Consider the following 19,010-nt stretch of genomic DNA (forward strand, 5'->3'; position numbering starts at 1 on the left):
AGTCGAGCTAGTCGTGTTGCAACCACCTTTCGGAACTTCAGATGGTTAAGCTTGTTGTGTTTCTCGTGGTCGTAGACTCGTAGCTAAGTCCTTGATTTGTTGTTTTCTTTGTTTATTGATAAGGAAAGATGCATCTTTTAGTTATTTACTACTCAATCTTTTGATTTTCCCAGCATGACAAAGCACGACGGGAGTCTTTTGTCAAGAACAAGGCAACATCCGTCTATCTGTTTTTACTTTTTGATTAATGTAACTAGAGCTATATTTGACAATAGGGCATCCAACAACAGCTCTAAACACCATGTGTATATCTACATAGCTTAATACATGTGGTCTGCACAGCTTTGTAGTTGTATGTGTTGTTCTCCATCCGACAAATTTCGAATGCCAACTGCTAAAATTCAAAGCAGAGATTGCTACACATTAGTAGGATGCTGTAAAAAAATTAGCTCCTTCGTCCTTGTTAGGCAAATGGGCATCTTAATAATTCGATTTTAAATAAGTTTAGCTCTTTGTTATGCAAATGGGCATCTTAATAATTCGAATTTGAGAAATGTTCAAGGCTATGTTTCTTACAGTGAGTGTGGGAGCAGTCCAATATTTGATTTTGAGAAACATGTGAGGCTGTATTTACCACGGCCAAATTGTGAGATGACATGTATTTTTTTCTTCCAATACACAAGACAGAATACGATGGCAGAATTTACATACACTTGAAACCTGAATTTCGAAATCCAACCTACTGTTCCAAGTAAGAAAAAATGCTTCTAAGACTCAACCATTAGCTTTGTTCCTGTGAGATCACCAGGAACACACTGATGTCGCAATCTCCTCCGTTCCTATCTCACTTTAAAATGTGAACAAAGCCAGGAGAAAATCACAAAATACATAAAGATACACGCCATGAAAGTGCAGCAAAATAAATTTTGTGCAGTGCATAGTTGCAACAACCTAAAGACGTTCCCCATGTCGCCTTATGCAACTTTAGTTTGTTCGAGTTGTCTCACAGAGCAACAGTGTGTGCCACCAACCGCATGCAACATTCTTCGTCTTGTAATCTTCCTTGAGTGTTACTTCCTCTGGCATGTTTCTGTCTACCGCATCTCCTAGGCCGAGCTGGATTTGAACCAATAAGGCAAAAGCAAGATATGATATGAGAACTCCATAGCACAAGGAATGAAATGTTGTTTGTGATGCATGTGGTGTACCTGACCGTATTTGTTCCACCCCCAGCAGAAGAGTTTACCATCCTCTGAAAATTTTGAAATGAGAAATTGTCATGCTGCTCTATGAATATAATTACCACTATATTATACATGCTCGTAAACTCAGGCACCAACACCTCTGATCTAGTTATCATAGGATTCTAGCTTCTTCTCTATCACAACTTACATTGTACATTGATGCTATGGTAATACTTCACACTTGGAAACTTTGAACTATTGAAATATGAAAAACAAAAGTGACAGATATCTCAATAAGTAGTAATCATGGTTTACCTGTCAGGATAGCATTGTGACGAGCCCCAGAGGATGCGATTTTGGCTTTCTTACTCTCCAGAACTGAAGCATCTAAAAGGCGGGGCACAACCTGTAACATTTTGGATCTTAAAGTCAAATAACTTTTACAATACTTGGCCTGTTCTATACACCAAGTTTCAAGCAACGTGCAAGCAGTGCAGAGACAGATTTGCAGCAGGAGAGTCATGATACCCATGGAGTTGGGAAGTATCTGTTTAATGTAGTTCATGACCTTTTCAGAGTTGTAACATTTATTAATACGAGGATGTCTATTTGTAGAAACAACTAAACACATATAATCGGGTCCCACAAGAACTTAAGCAGTTTGGGCCAAATGGTTAGCCAATTCAACGAGGCAAGAAATCTTTAAATTGCTTTTTCTTTTCCCTGCCCCTATCTTGTCAGTTTCCATTCAGCCCTTGTGCAGATCTCATGGCCGATTTCGAATTTAGGCAGTGTATGATATTTTTGAATACCTGCTTATTCTCTTTTGCTTCACACCAGAGTACTTGAGATCAACTTCTATAAAACAGATCAGAGAGCAGCCAGGTTCAGAACACAATAATGTACTACTCTGGCTTAACTTACCTCACATTGATCTTGATGTGTTCCCAGCCCCAGTTGGCCAAACTGATTCCCACCAAATACATACACACGTCCGTCAGAAGATATGCATATCGTATGCCAAAGTCCTGCAGCAACAGCTTTGATCTGAGAATCCCCTAGAAAAGGCACAAATGTTGGTCGCAGTATATCCTCGGTATTTCCTAGTCCACACTGCAATAAAAAGCTTTTAGAAAAGAACAATCTTTATAGCTTTACAGCAGATAATATGCGAAGGCCCGACATGCTTGAAAAAGTTTTGGACATGCATGTTGCAGACAAAGCAATAGAGGAAGTGGCAGGGTGTTTCTGGGTTGAAGTGTAGATGACCTCGAAACAATATACTCCGTATTTTGCTAAAATCAGCAGAATATAGTCATGGAAAACAACTTTGATATGGTTCCTTGATATTTCTCATCTGGTTCCTGTCTACTCCCCACATCTTTTGGCTTGGCTTGTATTTAAGCAGGCTATTTGCACAAGCATAGTCCTTTTCAATGAGAAAAAGAACTACTACAATTCTTCATCTCAATACTAATTCACATCTATAACCTAAGATAATATTCAGCTCTTGGGAAGGTGTATGTATCCTGTCTTCATCATCATAAGCATTTATTTAGTTCCATAAGTAGAAAGCTTTTTGAGTTGATAACAGCAAGAGTAGCACATCTCATATTGAAAGTGTCTGCCCAAAGTTGAAACTTCTGTGAAAGAAATCTTGCAATGAGTATTACAAAATCCAGTTGATTATACAGCAAAGCTATAATATGTACCTATATCTGTAATGATTTGTCACGAGATTCCAAGACAAAGCAAATGTGTATATCACGTAAAAAAACTCACCTGCCCATAAAGACCCCAGCCAAAGGCAAGAAGCAATCCAGTATCTGATGCAAAAGAAAATAACTCTATCAGCAGGGGAATAAGGTTTCTACGTATTAGTGAAGCACTTCCTAGTTACCTGTTATCACTGCACTGTGCCTGCCTCCACATGCAATACCCTTTATGTAATTTCCTATGGATTTATTTCGTTCAGCTGCTGAGTCAACACTATTTTGATTATTTACTCCAGAGCTCCCTCCTCCATTCAATGATGGGTCAATACAAGGTATAAGATGAGGAGATGCCACCATTTTTATCCTAGATCCTAGACCAAGCTGGCCTTCTCCTCCATAGCCCCAACCCCATACCTGTCCCACATCTAAAATCCGGTAAAAGTATGATGCATCAGCTCTTGTTTATACATAAATATCTTCTTCCTTAACATTAAAGTCTTCTTGCTAAACATTAAAGATCTTCCATAGCTTCATACTTCAAAATACCTACAAGACCTCCAAATCTATAATGTAACCACATGGATATAGAAACTACACCAAAAGTGTAGTTTGCAGACGGAAGCATAAAAGAACTTTACCTGACAATGCTAAAGTATGGCGTCCGCCTGCTGCAACTGAGGTGATCCGCACCCCAGGATCCAGGCTTACAGGACAAGGTGGCATTGAAAGTGTTTCATCTGCAGGCGTTAATGCCTCGGAGTCTTGCTGAGGAACAACTTTTCTCCGTTTTAGCATCTCATCTCCAGATAATTTATCATTTGAACCCAAAACTGATCCAGTGGTAGAATTCAAACTATGAGACTGAGGAATCCCTCAAGCATTAACCTTTGTTATCCATTATTATGTATCTTTGTATAGTTCATACATATATTCTAAAACAGTTTTTTGGCAAAAAAGAATTGTTAAAATTAAATTGTGACTAAGATACCTTGGTCAGTTATTGTTGAACTTTGTCCTTCGCCAGTTTGATCTTCACTAGTTTTTGAAGTGTTCCAAGTACAGGTGATTTTTACAGATGGAACACACTCCTTCCAACCCCATGTGTACACTTCACCTTTGTCTGGAAACATGAAAAATTATTCTAATAAGTAAAAGGAAAAGAAGAAATCCATTCAGATGGAACTGCCGTTCAAGAAAGGAAACAGACGAGAACAATATTTTTTGGATATACCTGTTACTGAAACACAGTGTGCCCAGCTGGCAGCAGCTTCCGTGATTGGATTAGGTGATGGAAGAGGATACACCTCTGGAGTCTCCTATATGAAGTAAAAAAGTGAAGATGTTGAATCAGTTAAACAAATCAGGAAGTGTCTAAGGATTAACGTTAAAAAACGATAGCTGGATTACCCCATGTTTCCCTGAGGCAAAATAGCTCTGGCCTTGGTCATCAGAGGAACCCCAAGTAACAAGTTTCCCAGAGGCTGCAAGAAATTGCTTAGCCTATTAAACTCACAACTAAAAAATTCGATAATTTAAAGACTCTACTTCAACAAAAATATCATATACAATTCAAATTATCACAACAACAAATCCAAACAGACGGCAAATGCATAGGAGATTAAATAAGACAACTACCGGAAATCGCCATGCCAAAACCGCATCCGCCGGCGCAGATATCCTTCCACGAATCTCCGGAAGCCTCCGCCTCCGGAAACCGCACACTCGCCGGCGAATTGAGTGGAGATCTTTGCGCAGTCACCCCCGGAAAATAGCCGCACATTAACACCTCCAGCTGCTGCTCACTCTCATAATTAGATCCATCTTCCTTCCTCTCATCTCCATTCATCACTCAAACAAAAATCCAGAAAATAAGTTGAATTTCTACGTCGATCTGGATTTTTAGTCCACATATTTTCAGGGTGTTTTTAATAATCAGCTCAAGCGCAGTGACGAGGGCATAATGGTAAAGTCACGCGACGGGGTTTAATATTTTAAATGTCGTTCGAATCAATTTCTAGCTAATTGTGGGTGCCACGTTGGAGGAGGGTGATAGAATCGTGGCACGTTTCGACACACGGTTGCCCGAAATTCTGCAGTTAGATTTAATAAAGTTCGTCCGGTACGAATCGAGAAAATACTGGAAGTTTCTGGAAAGTGGGATGGAATCTTCTTCGCTTCGAGTCGAGATGGTTCTAGCAGTTGAGCGACACGTGGTGGGCCACCCATTAAACATTAAAGATCCAATCATTATAATTAACTTAAATTATCTTATTGCCCTCAAATTTTTCATCTTTCCATTTTGAATCTTTGATTAAGGTTTAATAATGGTATTTTAGTACAATTACAATTGAACCTTAAATCTAAACTAATATACAAAATATAGAGTTTAAATATTTATTTTATTTATCTAATATACCAAAAATCAATACATGTTCATTTAATCATGTGAAACTAAAGAATTTATCTCATTTACTAACACGTTAAATTCTACTAACTCACTACCAAACGGGGCCTAAATGGGATTCAAGGTTCAGGTGGTATACTATTTCTGTATTTCTAGAGTTTTGGGCCTGAAGCTACATTATTACTTGAGGGCCCAGTTAGAAGGCCCTTTAATCCATTAGCATATCTACATGCAGCCCACATATACACGTACTACTTTCTCCCTTTATTATTAACTAGTGTAACCCCGTGCTATGCACAGTTATTTTAATTTACTTTTATATTCGTTAATATTTTAAGAAAGTAAGCAACATATTATATTATTCTAATGCCTGTTTATTGGAGAAAAATAAACTTTCAACTTAGTCGATGTAATAATGGACAAAAGTTATAAAACTGCACTGTTTTGATTTATTTTTCTCATATCTTGGTTATTGTGTATATATTAAAAAAACAATAAAAGTATGTTAATACTTAAAAAAACAAAAATAGAAAAATAAAATATAATAGTAGTAAATTGGTTAACTCAGAAATAAAGAAAAAATTTAGTTATGAAAACCAATACTAACAAAAATAATTTACCATTTATTAATTCATGAAAATATAAAAATACAAAAATATATTGTGTTGTTAAATAGCACAACCAAGACATTTAAAAAGTGCTCCAAAATTATTGATCTTTATAGCTAAAATTTATCATTACCCGTGAATTTATTTTTATTTGAGTGAAATATTATTTCAAAGATTACTTATTTAATAAACTTCGTGTTACATTTTTTTTTAAATTTTATGTCAATCATTCTTGAACTTGTAAAAAACACTTAAGTTTATAAATAAATAATTAGTTATAATTTATTAAAAAACAATACAGTTAATTCATGATTTTATACTACTACGATTTACCACTATTATATTCCATTTTAGGTATATTGTCAATGTAATTAATATATTGTAATAGTTAAATCTATTAACAATAATATCACCTATATGTATGTTAAACGTATTGACCATAATATCGAACCAATCCTTGCACTCGCGTAGCAAGTCGAGTCCTGAGAGTCGAGAGCCTTCCTCGCCAGATTACAAGAGATTTTGCAAGCGCTCACCCATATCTATTATCATAAGCTACACCAGAATTTATAAGAGAAAAGAAGTTGAAAGAGATTTAGAAAATTAATAGCATAAATGAAAGGGCTGGGAATTCAAGAAGTTTTTGAAACCGAAAAACTCTCTCTCTCAATAAACACGTTTAAGAATAGACTATCATATTTATTTTTATTCATTAACTCCCTTGAATTCATAAACAAAAAATAATTTTAATTAAATTATAATTTTTAAATTAAAATGGCGGTTTTGTAAATATCTCCAAAACTCTCCTTTTATATATGTATAGATAGATACGTAGTAATTCATTAATATAATCCCCTCCCATCTTACAATCTAAAGAAAAATATACTAATGAATTACATCAATAATACTCCAATATTTTTATTCACAAGTACATTTTATTGAATATAATAATTTAAAATATAACAATCATATATGGTACCACTTTGTGAATTATTTTTAGTAAAGAAAGAGGCAAACGCATCCATATTTTTTGAAATTGAAATTTAATTAAATAACATAGACCAATTCATTGAGTCAGGTGATTTCATTTCGGAATACGGCATATATGTGCCCAAACAGAGCCAAACACATTATTTAGTGCATTTGACACTAAACAAATTCGTAATCAAAACTACTCCCTATTTACTTTCTTCTTCTATATAAAATTTCATTTGTGCACTTTTCGCGAGCTCAGCTGACATTATTATAAGTTGACATCAATTTTGTTGATACCTATAAAATTGTCAAATAAAAATGAAGTCTTATTTATATATTTTTCTTTTAACTGTCTATAAATGGAAGAGTTCGATGGAGTTGATAGTTGAATTTCAGCATTAGATGAAGGTGGAGGGTAAGTACTTTTGTCTTTGCAACATGGGAAAATGAAGCACGCTTTTGCCTTTTGGGGCTGTCAAATGCATTGTTATTGGCCATGCGTCTATGCCACCTAATCTATATGCATATACTACGACGTCATCTTGTCATGCGACGTGCTTTTATTTATTTATTTATTCCCCTTTCATGCATTGTTACGTCAATTTTGACATTGGATTTTGTTTATTACAATATGCCTAAGTATGATTAAATGAATAATAATAATAATATATGTCTAGTAGAGTAACTAACACCAGAGGTTTAACTTAAAAGTCTTGGCCGTAAATTTTTGTCTATATTCACCTATAAAAAAGTCCATGAAAAGTTGGATAATAATTAGCTATGTTGCATAATTTGAGCAATGATCATTTCGTAATGTTTGCTTGGATGATTGCCACTTGTCATATAACTAAGTAGTGTATACGTTGAAATTTATTAAAATGGTAGTTAAAGGATTTCTTCCAAGTTCTTTATGCTCAAGTCTGTGCCGCCTAGTGTGACTTGTGATGCCACATCGGTAGATCAAACAATTAATTACAAAGTTATGATTAACAATTTATATTGGTTTAATCTTGTGCATATATAATGACAAAAATAAAAGATGTAAAATGACCGAATAAAGTGGCACGCGTCGACACGTGTTTCCATTACTGTGATTAGGTAGCTTAGGGTTTGGTTTGTTGATTGTTACAGTTGAAGTAATTTTCAATACTAACAAAAATAAATCTTAGTAAAACATATTTTCAAACCCATAAAAATATCAGCATAATGATTTTATTTTAGCTGTAGCAGTTGCAATTGAAAGACGCTTTTAAGCTACCAATATTGCTAGTTCATTATATCAATGAATAATTAACTCTCGTAGGTTCCAATGAATTCATCATGAAAAGGTGATGAATTAATTGGAATAAAATTGAAGCCACAAAGTATTCACTTGAATAATAATAGTAATAAAGAAATAAACAAAATATAGGAACAGATGTACAAGATAAAGTAATGTTGGATAAATTATCCAAACTTATTAGCACGCTTGCTAATTTAATTTATGTCAACAACCCTTTGACCATAGATTAATTACATGCCCTATCAATTAATCACTAATTCACACTATATAAAACACAAGTGATCAAATACACATATATAGTGCATGCCCTTAAGAATAAAAGACAAAACACAATTCAAAATAAAGAAGACTATAAAATCTAAAACCAACCTAATCTCATGTCCTTTATACACTTCCACCAACCTCTCTCCATCGACGGCCGCTCTCCTCATGGCTTCCGGCCATACCATCAAGTCATTCCGATGCAGTTTCTGTGATCGGGGTTTCTCCAACGCGCAAGCCCTAGGCGGGCACATGAACATCCACAGGAAGGATCGGGCTAAGCTCAAAGACTTCTCCGACGAGAACTTCCTGTCTTTGGACATAAGCAAGAATCCCTCAGCCAGCGAAGAGACAAAGAAGGCCGCGAATTCAGACGACGAGATTCAAGATTTTGTTCCAACATCCAAGCCTAATTCGGTACGTGGTTTGCCGTTATTTTCAGTTAGTGATGATGAAAAGAATTCAGAGGAGAATAAAGTGGAGTTGATCCATGGTGGATTAGATCTTGAACTTCGATTAGGGATTGAGCCTTCTCATGATGCAAAGATTAACAGCTGATCCCCACAATATCTATAAATACGATATGCATACGTCCATTTAATTCAAATATGTATGTGTATAGTTGAAATACATGGAGCTCGAACATACTGAATGGATTAATAGATTTACACCAAAAATTAGTTAGGATTCGAATATGTATACGTTGAGGCCAAATAATTGTACACTCTTTTATTCTTCAGTTTGCTAATGTAGTCTGCACAACGGATTATTTGTAATGGAAACTATAGTGCTAAGTAATGGAAAATATTGATTTAAATGGAGTATTTCTTTTTAAATGTTACGGAATATATAAAATTGATTTAAAGATGAGACTGTCCTTAGTAAATATGTGTACTGGATTCTCGCTTCCATGTAACTTTTCAAGTTGCAGAACTTTTATCTACAATATATAGATGTTAGATGTAATGATAGTTCAACTCCACATACTATATTCTTGAATGAAATGATGAACTTTTTGTCAAGAAAATAACACTTCTGAGTGTCATTTCAAACTATGATTCTTCTTTCCAAATTCATCTAAGAAACTCTGCAACCACACCATCTCCTTACTTGCTTTCATCATAACTACATATTCAGTCTCCGTAGTAGACAACGGCAATAGTCTACAACTTAGAAGTCTATGAAATAGATGTACTACCATAAGTAAATACATAACCGGTTGTACTTCTTCTCCAATCAAAATCAATATCAAGTTTTGCATCCACATAGCATGCTAGATCAATTTTCTTGACACTGAAAGCATAAGACTTAATTTTTTGGTACCTCTCACATATTGAATGATCCATTTATATGCTTACAATTGTTGCTTGGGCGGATCATCCATGAATAGATGCACTACTCTCACTATTTGAACACTATCAGGCCTCTTACACACCATTGCATGCATATTACTGTGAACCTCATAAGTGTAAGGAACTTTGATCATCTCGACATGTCCCTTTCTTGTACTTGATGACTCCTTTTTCGACAACTAGAAGTGATTGCCCAAATGCTCATTTACTGGCTTCGAATAAACCATGTTGAATCTTTCTAGAACCTTTGAATGTAATCATGCGAAAGGATACATGTTGGTTTCTGGGATTACAAGATAACAAAACCGGGCGTAATATAACCCAAAAGAAGGAATACAAAAAGAACTGAAGTTACAACGAAAAAGAAACAACTAAACCAGTATGCTATGACAGCCGAGTCGAGGAGGCCTCTTCCCGCAAGACGAGATACGCCCCGGTAGTGCTCTCGGTTTGGCGTGTCGTCCCCAAAGGTAAAACGGCTACGTCTCTTCTGATGCAGCACCGCAATCAGCAGAGCTCCGGCGAACGGGATGGAGGAGAGGGCAGAGCTTCGACAGAAAGACAATGCAGGGAGAGGGAGAGAGCTTATGCAGAGAATGCTTGTAGGTGTGTGTCCTAATGCAGTGGTATGGCTAGCCTATTTATAGGCCAACCACCATGCAGGGTCAACCAGCCATTGAAGGCTCATCATGGCAAAAACGTAACCGACGTCGGTTACAGGCGTGTGGCTGTAATGTGCCACCCGTGTGTGGAACGTGTGGATTTCTCACGTGGCAACCGTGACTGTGCCTCGCTTGACGACGTGTCAAGCCACTTGGATTGCTGACTCGGCGGTGGTCCAAAAAGAATAGTTTGGGCCAAGCACCAAGCCCAAAGACCAATTGCCAAGATCCAAGTCCAAGTCCAAGTCCAAGTCCAAGTCCAAGTCCAAGATCAAGATCAAGATCAAGATCGAGATCGAGATCGAGATCGGGCTCGGGCCCGAGGCCCGAGGCCGCGGCCCGCGGCCCGCGACCGCGAGCGCGAGCACGTGCACGTGCACGGGCACGGGCACGGGCTCGGGCTCGGGCGGGCGGCGGCGGCGGCGGCGCGCGCGTGTGCGCGCGTGTGGGCTCTTTCACCCATCTTGGTCCACTATAATTATTAAGTAACATAAAGTCACTTAATTTATACACATTAAAGATGTGTTAATCCTCCAATGTGGGATAATTAACACTAGTTAATTATTCCCTAAGCTCCATCTCCAAGCTTTAATTAAAAGCTAATTATGCCCAACTTTAATCCACTATTTCTCACTCACCGGAAATCGGATTTGAGAAAGTGAATATACTACATTTACCTACGTAAAATGTAGATCGACGCTATGTCATTTAATTTCACAAAATTAAATGTCTCGTCACATTTATTATTTGGTCAAAATCCATTGACCGGGCATATTTAATCCATGATTTTTTACAATCCCCCACATGAGTGGAAATAGCCGAATGCATATGCATGCAGACACAAGCTCAACCCTCGCGAGGTATATAAGCATAAGGATAGGTAGTTGTTGACTTTGAACCCTCCATAGTCGACACCATCGGATACACAGGCGGCTTAGTAGCGCGATGCTTTGAACTAATCCCCCACGGCGTGCACCGAGACAATGGTGTTAACACTTAAACACCTCAACCTCATCCGTTCTCACGTTTTGTGTCCATTGCGGTCTTGGACACCACTTTGGATTCATAAGTGCATTTTTTTTTATGAAGCGACCACACTTCGCATTTACATAGGTGATTCTTAGTCAAGTACCTTGCCATACTTGGTCTCTTTGAGAATTCCATCTCTTTGAGATTCTTAAGAACCATTAAAAGTCATAGACTTAGCCTTTACCACTAGGCAAGCTCTCCAACACTCTATTGCTCTATAGGGAATAGATATAGTTTGAGTGTTTTTCCATGAACTCTCATAGCTTAGTTGTCCCTTTGAACCAAGTTCTTGGGATCTCCAGTCATCATGGTTGGGTTACCACTATGACAATTCTTTAGTTTGTGGATTTCAAACCCATTCCCTCTAGCAACTTATTCATTTGATCACGGTTTAACCCTTTGGTTAGCGGATCCGCTAGATTATCTATTGACTTCACATAGTCAATTGTAATCACCCCTGTTGTGATCAAATGTCTCACGGTGTTATGTCGTCGACGTATATGTCGAGACTTACCGTTATAGAAACCATTGTTTGCCCTTCCAATAGCCGCTTGGCTATCGCAGTGAATCAGCACTGGTGGCACTGGCTTAGACCAACATGGAATGTCTTCAAGGAAGTTCTTAAGCCACTCGGCTTCCTCACCAGCCTTATCCAAGGCAATGAACTCCGATTCCATTGTTGATCGGGCTATACAGGTCTGTTTTGTGGATTTCCACGATACAGCACCACCCCCAATAGTAAAGACATATCCACTTGTTGAAAGTGAGTCTCTATTATCGGATATCCAATTGGCATCACAGTACCCTTCAAGTACCGGGGGGTATCTCGAGAAGTGTAGCCCAAGATTTTGAGTGTGTTTTAAATATCTCAAAACCCTCACAAGAGCTCTCCAATGCTCTTTGCTTGGATTGCTCGTGTAACGACTTAACTTGTTCACGGCACAAGCAATGTCAGGTCGAGTGCAATTAGTCAAGTACATAATGCACCCGATGACCCGTGCATACTCTTCTTGTGCAACGGGCTCGCCTTTGTTTTTGCTCAAGTGAACGTCGAGTTCAATTGGAGTCTTAACCGGCGCGCCATCATAGGCTTTGAATTTATTCAATATCTTCTCAACATAATGTGATTGTGTTAAGATGATTCCATCATTCGTTCTTAGAATCTTCATTCCAAGAATTACATCGGCTAGACCCATGTCTTTCATGTCAAAGTTTCTCTTTAACATGGCCTTTGTATCGTTAATTACTTGAGTGTTGCTACCCAAGATTAACATATCATCAACGTAGAGACACACTATAACATGACCGTTATTAGTGCTCTTGATGTAGACACATTTGTCGCACTCGTTGATTTTAAACCCATTTGATAACATCACATTATCAAACTTCAAGTGCCATTGCAATGGCGCTTGTTTCAATCCATATAGGGATTTCACGAGCTTGCATACCTTTTTCTCTTGTCCAGGTACTACAAACCCTTCGGGTTGTTCCATGTAGATTTCGTCTTCTAGTTCACCATTCAGAAACGCGGTCTTTACATCCATTTGATGAATCTCGAGATTGTGCAATGCAGCAATAGCGAGAAGCACCCGGATAGATGTAATCCTTGTTACAGGTGAATAGGTATCGAAGAAGTCATGTCCTTCTTTTTGTTTAAAACCCTTTACTACTAATCGGGCTTTATACTTATCAACTGTTCCATCGGCCTTAAACTTTCTTTTAAGAACCCATTTGCATCCTAAAGGTTTAGCACCTTCGGGCAAATCAACCAACACCCATGTGTGGTTTAGCAAAATTGAATCAATTTCGCTTTGAACAGCTTCTCTCCAATGCAGCCCGTCTGGGCCAGCAAAGGCTACTTTTATCGATGTTGGTTCTTCATCCAACATGAAAGCAATGTAGTCAGGACCAAAAGTTTTTGGTGTTCTGACTCTATTACCACGTCTTAGTACTGTATCTTTTGGATCGGGCCTTGCACGCTTGCGCGATTCAGGTTCCGCATCTGTTGATTTAGAACTAGTGGCTTCTTCTTCCACTTGTTTAGAACTAGTGGCTTCTTCAATTCTTGTCTCAGAATTGGTTGATACTTTTTCCTTATCTTTGCAAGGAAAGGTATTTTCGAGAAATACAGCATTCCTCGACTCAATTGTTGTTCCTACTGTGATAGTCGATATTTCAGACTTGTGAACAACAAATCGATATGCACTACTGTTAAGTGCATATCCAATGAAGATGCAGTCAACCGTCTTAGGTCCGATTGTAACTTCTTTGGGCGGAGGAACCATCACCTTTGCCAAACACCCCCACACTTTGAGGTATTTGTAGGATGGCTTCCTTCCCTTCCACAACTCATAAGGAGTAACATCTTTTCCTTTGAGAGGGATTTTATTCAAGATATAGTTTGCTGTCAAAACAGCTTCCCCCCACATGTTATGTGGTAATCCTGAACTGAGTAGCAGTGCATTCATCATCTCTTTTAGAGTTCGATTCTTGCGTTCTGCAACACCATTAGATTGTGGTGAATATGGAGCAGTTGTTTGATGAATTATACCACTTGCGTTGCATAACTCCTCAAACGGGGCTACATATTCGCCTCCTCTATCGCTTCGAATCATTTTGATTTTACAACCAAGTTGATTCTCAACTTCGTTCTTATAATTTTTGAACGCCTCTATTGCTTCATCTTTGCTTCTTAAAAGATAAATGTAGCAATATCTTGTGCAATCATCTATGAAAGTGATAAAGTACTTTTTACCACCTCTAGTTTGCAACATCTTTAAATCACATACATCCGTGTGAATTAATTCAAGGGGTTTTGTGCTTCGTTCAACCGAGTGAAACGGCAACTTAGTCATTTTTACTTCAAGACAAATTTCACATTTATCTTGGATATCCAATTCATTAGCCTTTAGTAAATCTAAATTTACTAATCTTTTAATGGCTTTTGAATTTACATGTCCCAATCTACAATGCCACAAATTTGAAGACTCAATCAAATAAGAGGAAGTAGATGCTTTATTCTTATTGGCCAATGGCTTCGCAACACTTCGAGTTGCTACACTAAGCTTGAAAAGCCCATCGGTTACATAACCTTTTCCGATGGATTTTCCAAACTTATACAAGACAAACCTATCGGACTCAAATACAAGTTTAAACCCTTTATTAACTAGTATTGATCCTGACACTAGGTTCTTGCGGATGTCCGGGACATGCAGCACATCCTTCAAAGTGATAGTTAGGCCAGACGTCATCATGAGAATCACGTTGCCAACGCCGAGGACTTCTGACGATGCTTGATTCCCCATGTTGATCTTCCTCCCTTCAACAGCAGTGTAGGAGGCAAACTTGCTCCTGTCGGAGCAAACATGAGCAGTAGCGCCGGTGTCGATGTACCAGCCTCCCTTGTTATCAACAAGGTTAACCTCTTCAGTGACCACTGCAATGAGGTCGTTCTCATCCCAGTCCTTGAACTCCTTCTCAACGACGTGGGCTGCCGGCTTCTTCTTCTTGCTGCGGCAGTCTTTGGCAAAGTGGCCCGGTTTACCACATTTGTAGCAGTCGCCTTCAAACTTCTTTGAAGGCTGCTTTCCCTTCCCTTTGTCGTTTGGACGGTTTGGGCGAGGGCGTTTGTTGGAGGGACCGCCCCGCTCCAACAGGTTGGCTTTGGCTTCATTTGGGGTGAAGCCCTTAGCCTTTTGATCACTTTTGCGCACGTCGGCCTCAATGCGCAACTTCACGATCAAGTCTTCAAGGGTCATCTGCTTTCGCTTGTGCTTGAGATAACTCTTGAAGTCCTTCCAACTTGGAGGGAGCTTGTCAATGATCGTGCACCTTAGGAACTTATCGGGCAAGGTCATCCCTTCAGCCACTAAGGAGTGGATGATCATTTGGAGCTCTTGGACTTGCTCCATGATGGGTCGAGAGTCGACCATCTTGTAGTCCATAAACTTGGATGCTACAACCTGTTCAGTCCCTGCAGCATTGTCTATGCTATATTTCTTCTCTAGGCTTTCCCACATTTGTTTAGATGTGGTTACATTGGAGTATACATTATAGAGGCTATCATCTAATGCACTTAAAATAAAGTTTTTACATAGATAATCCCCTTTTCTCCAAGCTTCATAGTCCGCCATGACTTCGAGCCTAGTCTCTTGGTCGCTTGGCGCGGGCGGCTCGTTCTCCGTGAGGAAGTTGGCGACGCCCAATGTTGTCAGATAGAACAACATCTTTTGATACCACCTCTTGAAGTCTGATCCTCCAAACTTGGGTGGTTTCTCGGCAGGTGGCATCATTCTTGGTGCCAAAGGTGCCGCAGTTGGTCCTTGGAAGGAACCAATTCCGTTGCCCCCGAAGGAGCCAACAACTTGGTTGGGCATAGAGCCCCCACCATTCATGTTGGGCATAGAGCCCGCCATGGTCGTACCAGCCCCGAAGGGACTAGGACCCGCATGAGACCCGAAGGCCCCAGCATTCGTGTTGATCCCGAAAGATCCAACACTAGTATTGAGCCCGAAGGCACCAACACTCGATCCATTAAAGGATCCGAAGGAACCACTAAAAGAGGAACCAACCGAACCACCAAAGGTGGAACCAGTGGACGCCCCGAAGGGGTTGTCCCAAACCCAAGGGACGGTGGATGAGGCAGCTGGGAAGCCGGGAGTTGGCATCATCGAGGGAGCCGATGAAGTGTTGACCGGTCCAGTGGTCGCCATGGTGGAGGGAATGGCGGCGGCGGTGGTGGCAGCGGCAGTGTTGGAGTCGGTAGACATCTCCAGCAAAGGTGTTTAATATTTCGAAAGTTTTAGTTCAGTTTAGAAGTCCAAATTCCTTCAAAGGCAAGTTATCTCGTCTTGCGATTGTTGGTTTCTGGGATTACAAGATAACAAAACCGGGCGTAATATAACCCAAAAGAAGGAATACAAAAAGAACTGAAGTTACAACGAAAAAGAAACAACTAAACCAGTATGCTATGACAGCCGAGTCGAGGAGGCCTCTTCCCGCAAGACGAGATACGCCCCGGTAGTGCTCTCGGTTTGGCGTGTCGTCCCCAAAGGTAAAACGGCTACGTCTCTTCTGATGCAGCACCGCAATCAGCAGAGCTCCGGCGAACGGGATGGAGGAGAGGGCAGAGCTTCGACAGAAAGACAATGCAGGGAGAGGGAGAGAGCTTATGCAGAGAATGCTTGTAGGTGTGTGTGCCTCGCTTGACGACGTGTCAAGCCACTTGGATTGCTGACTCGGCGGTGGTCCAAAAAGAATAGTTTGGGCCAAGCACCAAGCCCAAAGACCACCCAAAGACCAATTGCCAAGATCCAAGATCCAAGATCCAAGTCCAAGTCCAAGATCGAGATCGAGATCGGGCTCGGGCCCGAGGCCCGCGGCCCGCGACCGCGAGCGCGAGCACGGGCTCGGGCTCGGGCGGGCGGCGGCGCGCGCGTGTGCGCGCGTGTGGGCTCTTTCACCCATCTTGGTCCACTATAATTATTAAGTAACATAAAGTCACTTAATTTATACACATTAAAGATGTGTTAATCCTCCAATGTGGGATAATTAACACTAGTTAATTATTCCCTAAGCTCCATCTCCAAGCTTTAATTAAAAGCTAATTATGCCCAACTTTAATCCACTATTTCTCACTCACCGGAAATCGGATTTGAGAAAGTGAATATACTACATTTACCTACGTAAAATGTAGATCGACGCTATGTCATTTAATTTCACAAAATTAAATGTCTCGTCACATTTATTATTTGGTCAAAATCCATTGACCGGACATATTTAATCCATGATTTTTTACAATACAAATCCTGGCAACCTTGTCAAGTTTGATTCTCATGTCCAATCTGATTGACATTTCTAAGATCCTTTATGGAGAATCATTCAAACAATCGCATTTCAACTTGTCCATCTTTCTTACATCAACTCCAGCAATCAACATGGAGTATAATGAAGGGATAAGGTAGCTCTCGTCAAGCCTCTTATAGTAGCAACAATGACTTGACACATTTTAAAGCTGATCTCTATCATGAATCCATCAATTTTTTTGCACTGCTTCTTTGGAGCTTGCTTCAGACCATACACGCCCCTTTTCAAGTTGCGCACACAAGATTTTTCTTTTCATTTGCTACAAATCCATGGGTTATGTCATGTACAACTCATCATTCAACTTTCCATGAAGGAATGTTGTCTTTTACATCCATTTGATGTAACATAATTTTTTTGCAACCACCAAACTCAATACCAGATGGTGGTTTGTTTTAAAACAGGAGTAAACACATATGTATAACCAATACTTTATCGTTGCTCAAATCTCTCGATAACCAATCATCTGTTTCACCCTTGATTCGATAGATCCGATTGCAGTGGAATGTCTTCTTCCATTTCAAAAGTTTAACGAGCTCACACGTGTCATTCAAGAGAAGAGATGCAAACTCATCGTCCATGATAATTTTTCACATTTACCTAGCTTCTGTATTGCACTTAGGCTTAACAACGACGGCAAGTAACAAATAAAATTTTGGTATTTTGAAAATTTTATTTTCCTAATATAAGCCCTAAGTCTTGACTGATTCGCCATTAAGTCTAATTCTTTAACAAAAACAAAGGTCTAACAAAAAACAAAAGGACATATATAGGTGACAAAAGGTACCGTAGAACTTCCATCTAACTATGAATTAATAAGATTGGCAGAGTGAGTGGGCTGTTAAAAATCTAGTGTAACATTAAATACTTTGCGAATTCGATTAATTAAGAGTGGTCATATTTATTCCAAATATTTCGCGAATGCGAATAAGACCGGTCATATTTATTCCAATTTCGGTAATTTGATTTCAACATTTCTTTATGCCAAACATCGGCATTGTATTAAAATAAAAGGTGGACGAATTAATAGTTTCGGTATTGATTAATTTTCGTACTAATACAGTCAACTCTTTTATACCTTTATAAGGAAAAAAAGCGTTCCTATTTATATTTTTTTCTTTTTTGTATTTCAAAAGTAAGTAAATGACGTCGAAGATTATTCTGAAAATAGGCAAAATAAAGGGAAAAAAATCCATTTTGTAAAAGCCTGTAGATCATTAATAAATAAGCAATATATGAATATTAAATGCTTATGTTCACCAAATACACCGAATTAATAATACTAGTTGAGATCATATCAGAAATCAGAATAATATGATAGAGAGAGGCTAGCATGCATATCACAATTAATTAAATTCTCATTATTGATTGCGTTGGTATTAAATAGTTGTATGCACATCTCAAATATTTGAAAGAATATTTTCATACGCGCACCAAACAATCTATAATGGCAAAGTGTTGTGCTCCACTCCTAATCAATGAACCTTGCTTTCAACCAAAAACTGCAAAACTTCACGAAATTAGACCTCTTTAATACTAACACATTAATCATCTGCAAAAAAACCTAGATTTTTTTCCCTAATCCCATTCCGATCTTCAACAACAATTCCATACCCCCATCAATCATTCAAATCAAGATTTTAGCATAAACCAAAAGAGGAAAAGACAAAAAAAAA

The 19,010-nt window shown here is 38.8% G+C and overlaps 2 protein-coding genes across 4 annotated transcripts; one reads left to right on the forward strand and one right to left on the reverse strand.

The window, feature by feature from the left end:
• Positions 1 to 629: 629 nt before the first annotated feature.
• Positions 630 to 4,965, reverse strand: LOC121792481 (ultraviolet-B receptor UVR8-like). 3 transcript variants are annotated; one of them, XM_042190443.1, is made up of 11 exons: positions 4,535 to 4,965; positions 4,307 to 4,380; positions 4,131 to 4,215; positions 3,888 to 4,019; positions 3,538 to 3,729; positions 3,085 to 3,324; positions 2,967 to 3,010; positions 2,109 to 2,297; positions 1,500 to 1,590; positions 1,209 to 1,252; positions 630 to 1,116 (listed from the first exon to the last, which is right to left on the reverse strand). In XM_042190443.1, the coding sequence occupies exons 1-11, from the start codon at positions 4,743 to 4,745 to the stop codon at positions 985 to 987; spliced, it is 1,434 nt and encodes a 477-aa protein (XP_042046377.1). In that variant the 5' UTR covers positions 4,746 to 4,965; the 3' UTR covers positions 630 to 984. The 3 variants fall into 3 exon arrangements, 1 of the variants encoding a protein (XP_042046377.1); XR_006048888.1 differs by having other exon boundaries at positions 1,103 to 1,116; positions 1,500 to 1,731; positions 1,997 to 2,297; XR_006048887.1 differs by lacking the exon at positions 630 to 1,116 and having other exon boundaries at positions 1,997 to 2,297.
• Positions 4,966 to 8,597: 3,632 nt separating this feature from the next.
• On the forward strand, positions 8,598 to 9,104 carry LOC121779255 (transcriptional regulator TAC1-like). The gene has a single exon (XM_042176571.1). The coding sequence runs from the start codon at positions 8,598 to 8,600 to the stop codon at positions 8,985 to 8,987; it is 390 nt and encodes a 129-aa protein (XP_042032505.1). The 3' UTR covers positions 8,988 to 9,104.
• The last annotated feature ends 9,906 nt before the right edge of the window (positions 9,105 to 19,010 follow it).

This window comes from Salvia splendens, chromosome 2, assembly GCF_004379255.2.
Source record: "Salvia splendens isolate huo1 chromosome 2, SspV2, whole genome shotgun sequence".
NCBI classification, from domain to species: domain Eukaryota; kingdom Viridiplantae; phylum Streptophyta; class Magnoliopsida; order Lamiales; family Lamiaceae; genus Salvia; species Salvia splendens.

Coding starts and splice junctions, on each gene's coding strand:
- LOC121792481 (XM_042190443.1), bottom strand. CDS start 4,745: ATGAATGGAGATGAGAGGAAGGAAGATGGATCTAATTATGAGAGTGAG. Junction 3,325..3,537: donor CCATACTTTAGCATTGTCAG/GTAAAGTTCTTT, acceptor ACCGGATTTTAG/ATGTGGGACAGGTATGGGGT. Junction 1,253..1,499: donor TCACAATGCTATCCTGACAG/GTAAACCATGAT, acceptor CAAAATTTTCAG/AGGATGGTAAACTCTTCTGC.
- LOC121779255 (XM_042176571.1), top strand. CDS start 8,598: ATGGCTTCCGGCCATACCATCAAGTCATTCCGATGCAGTTTCTGTGAT.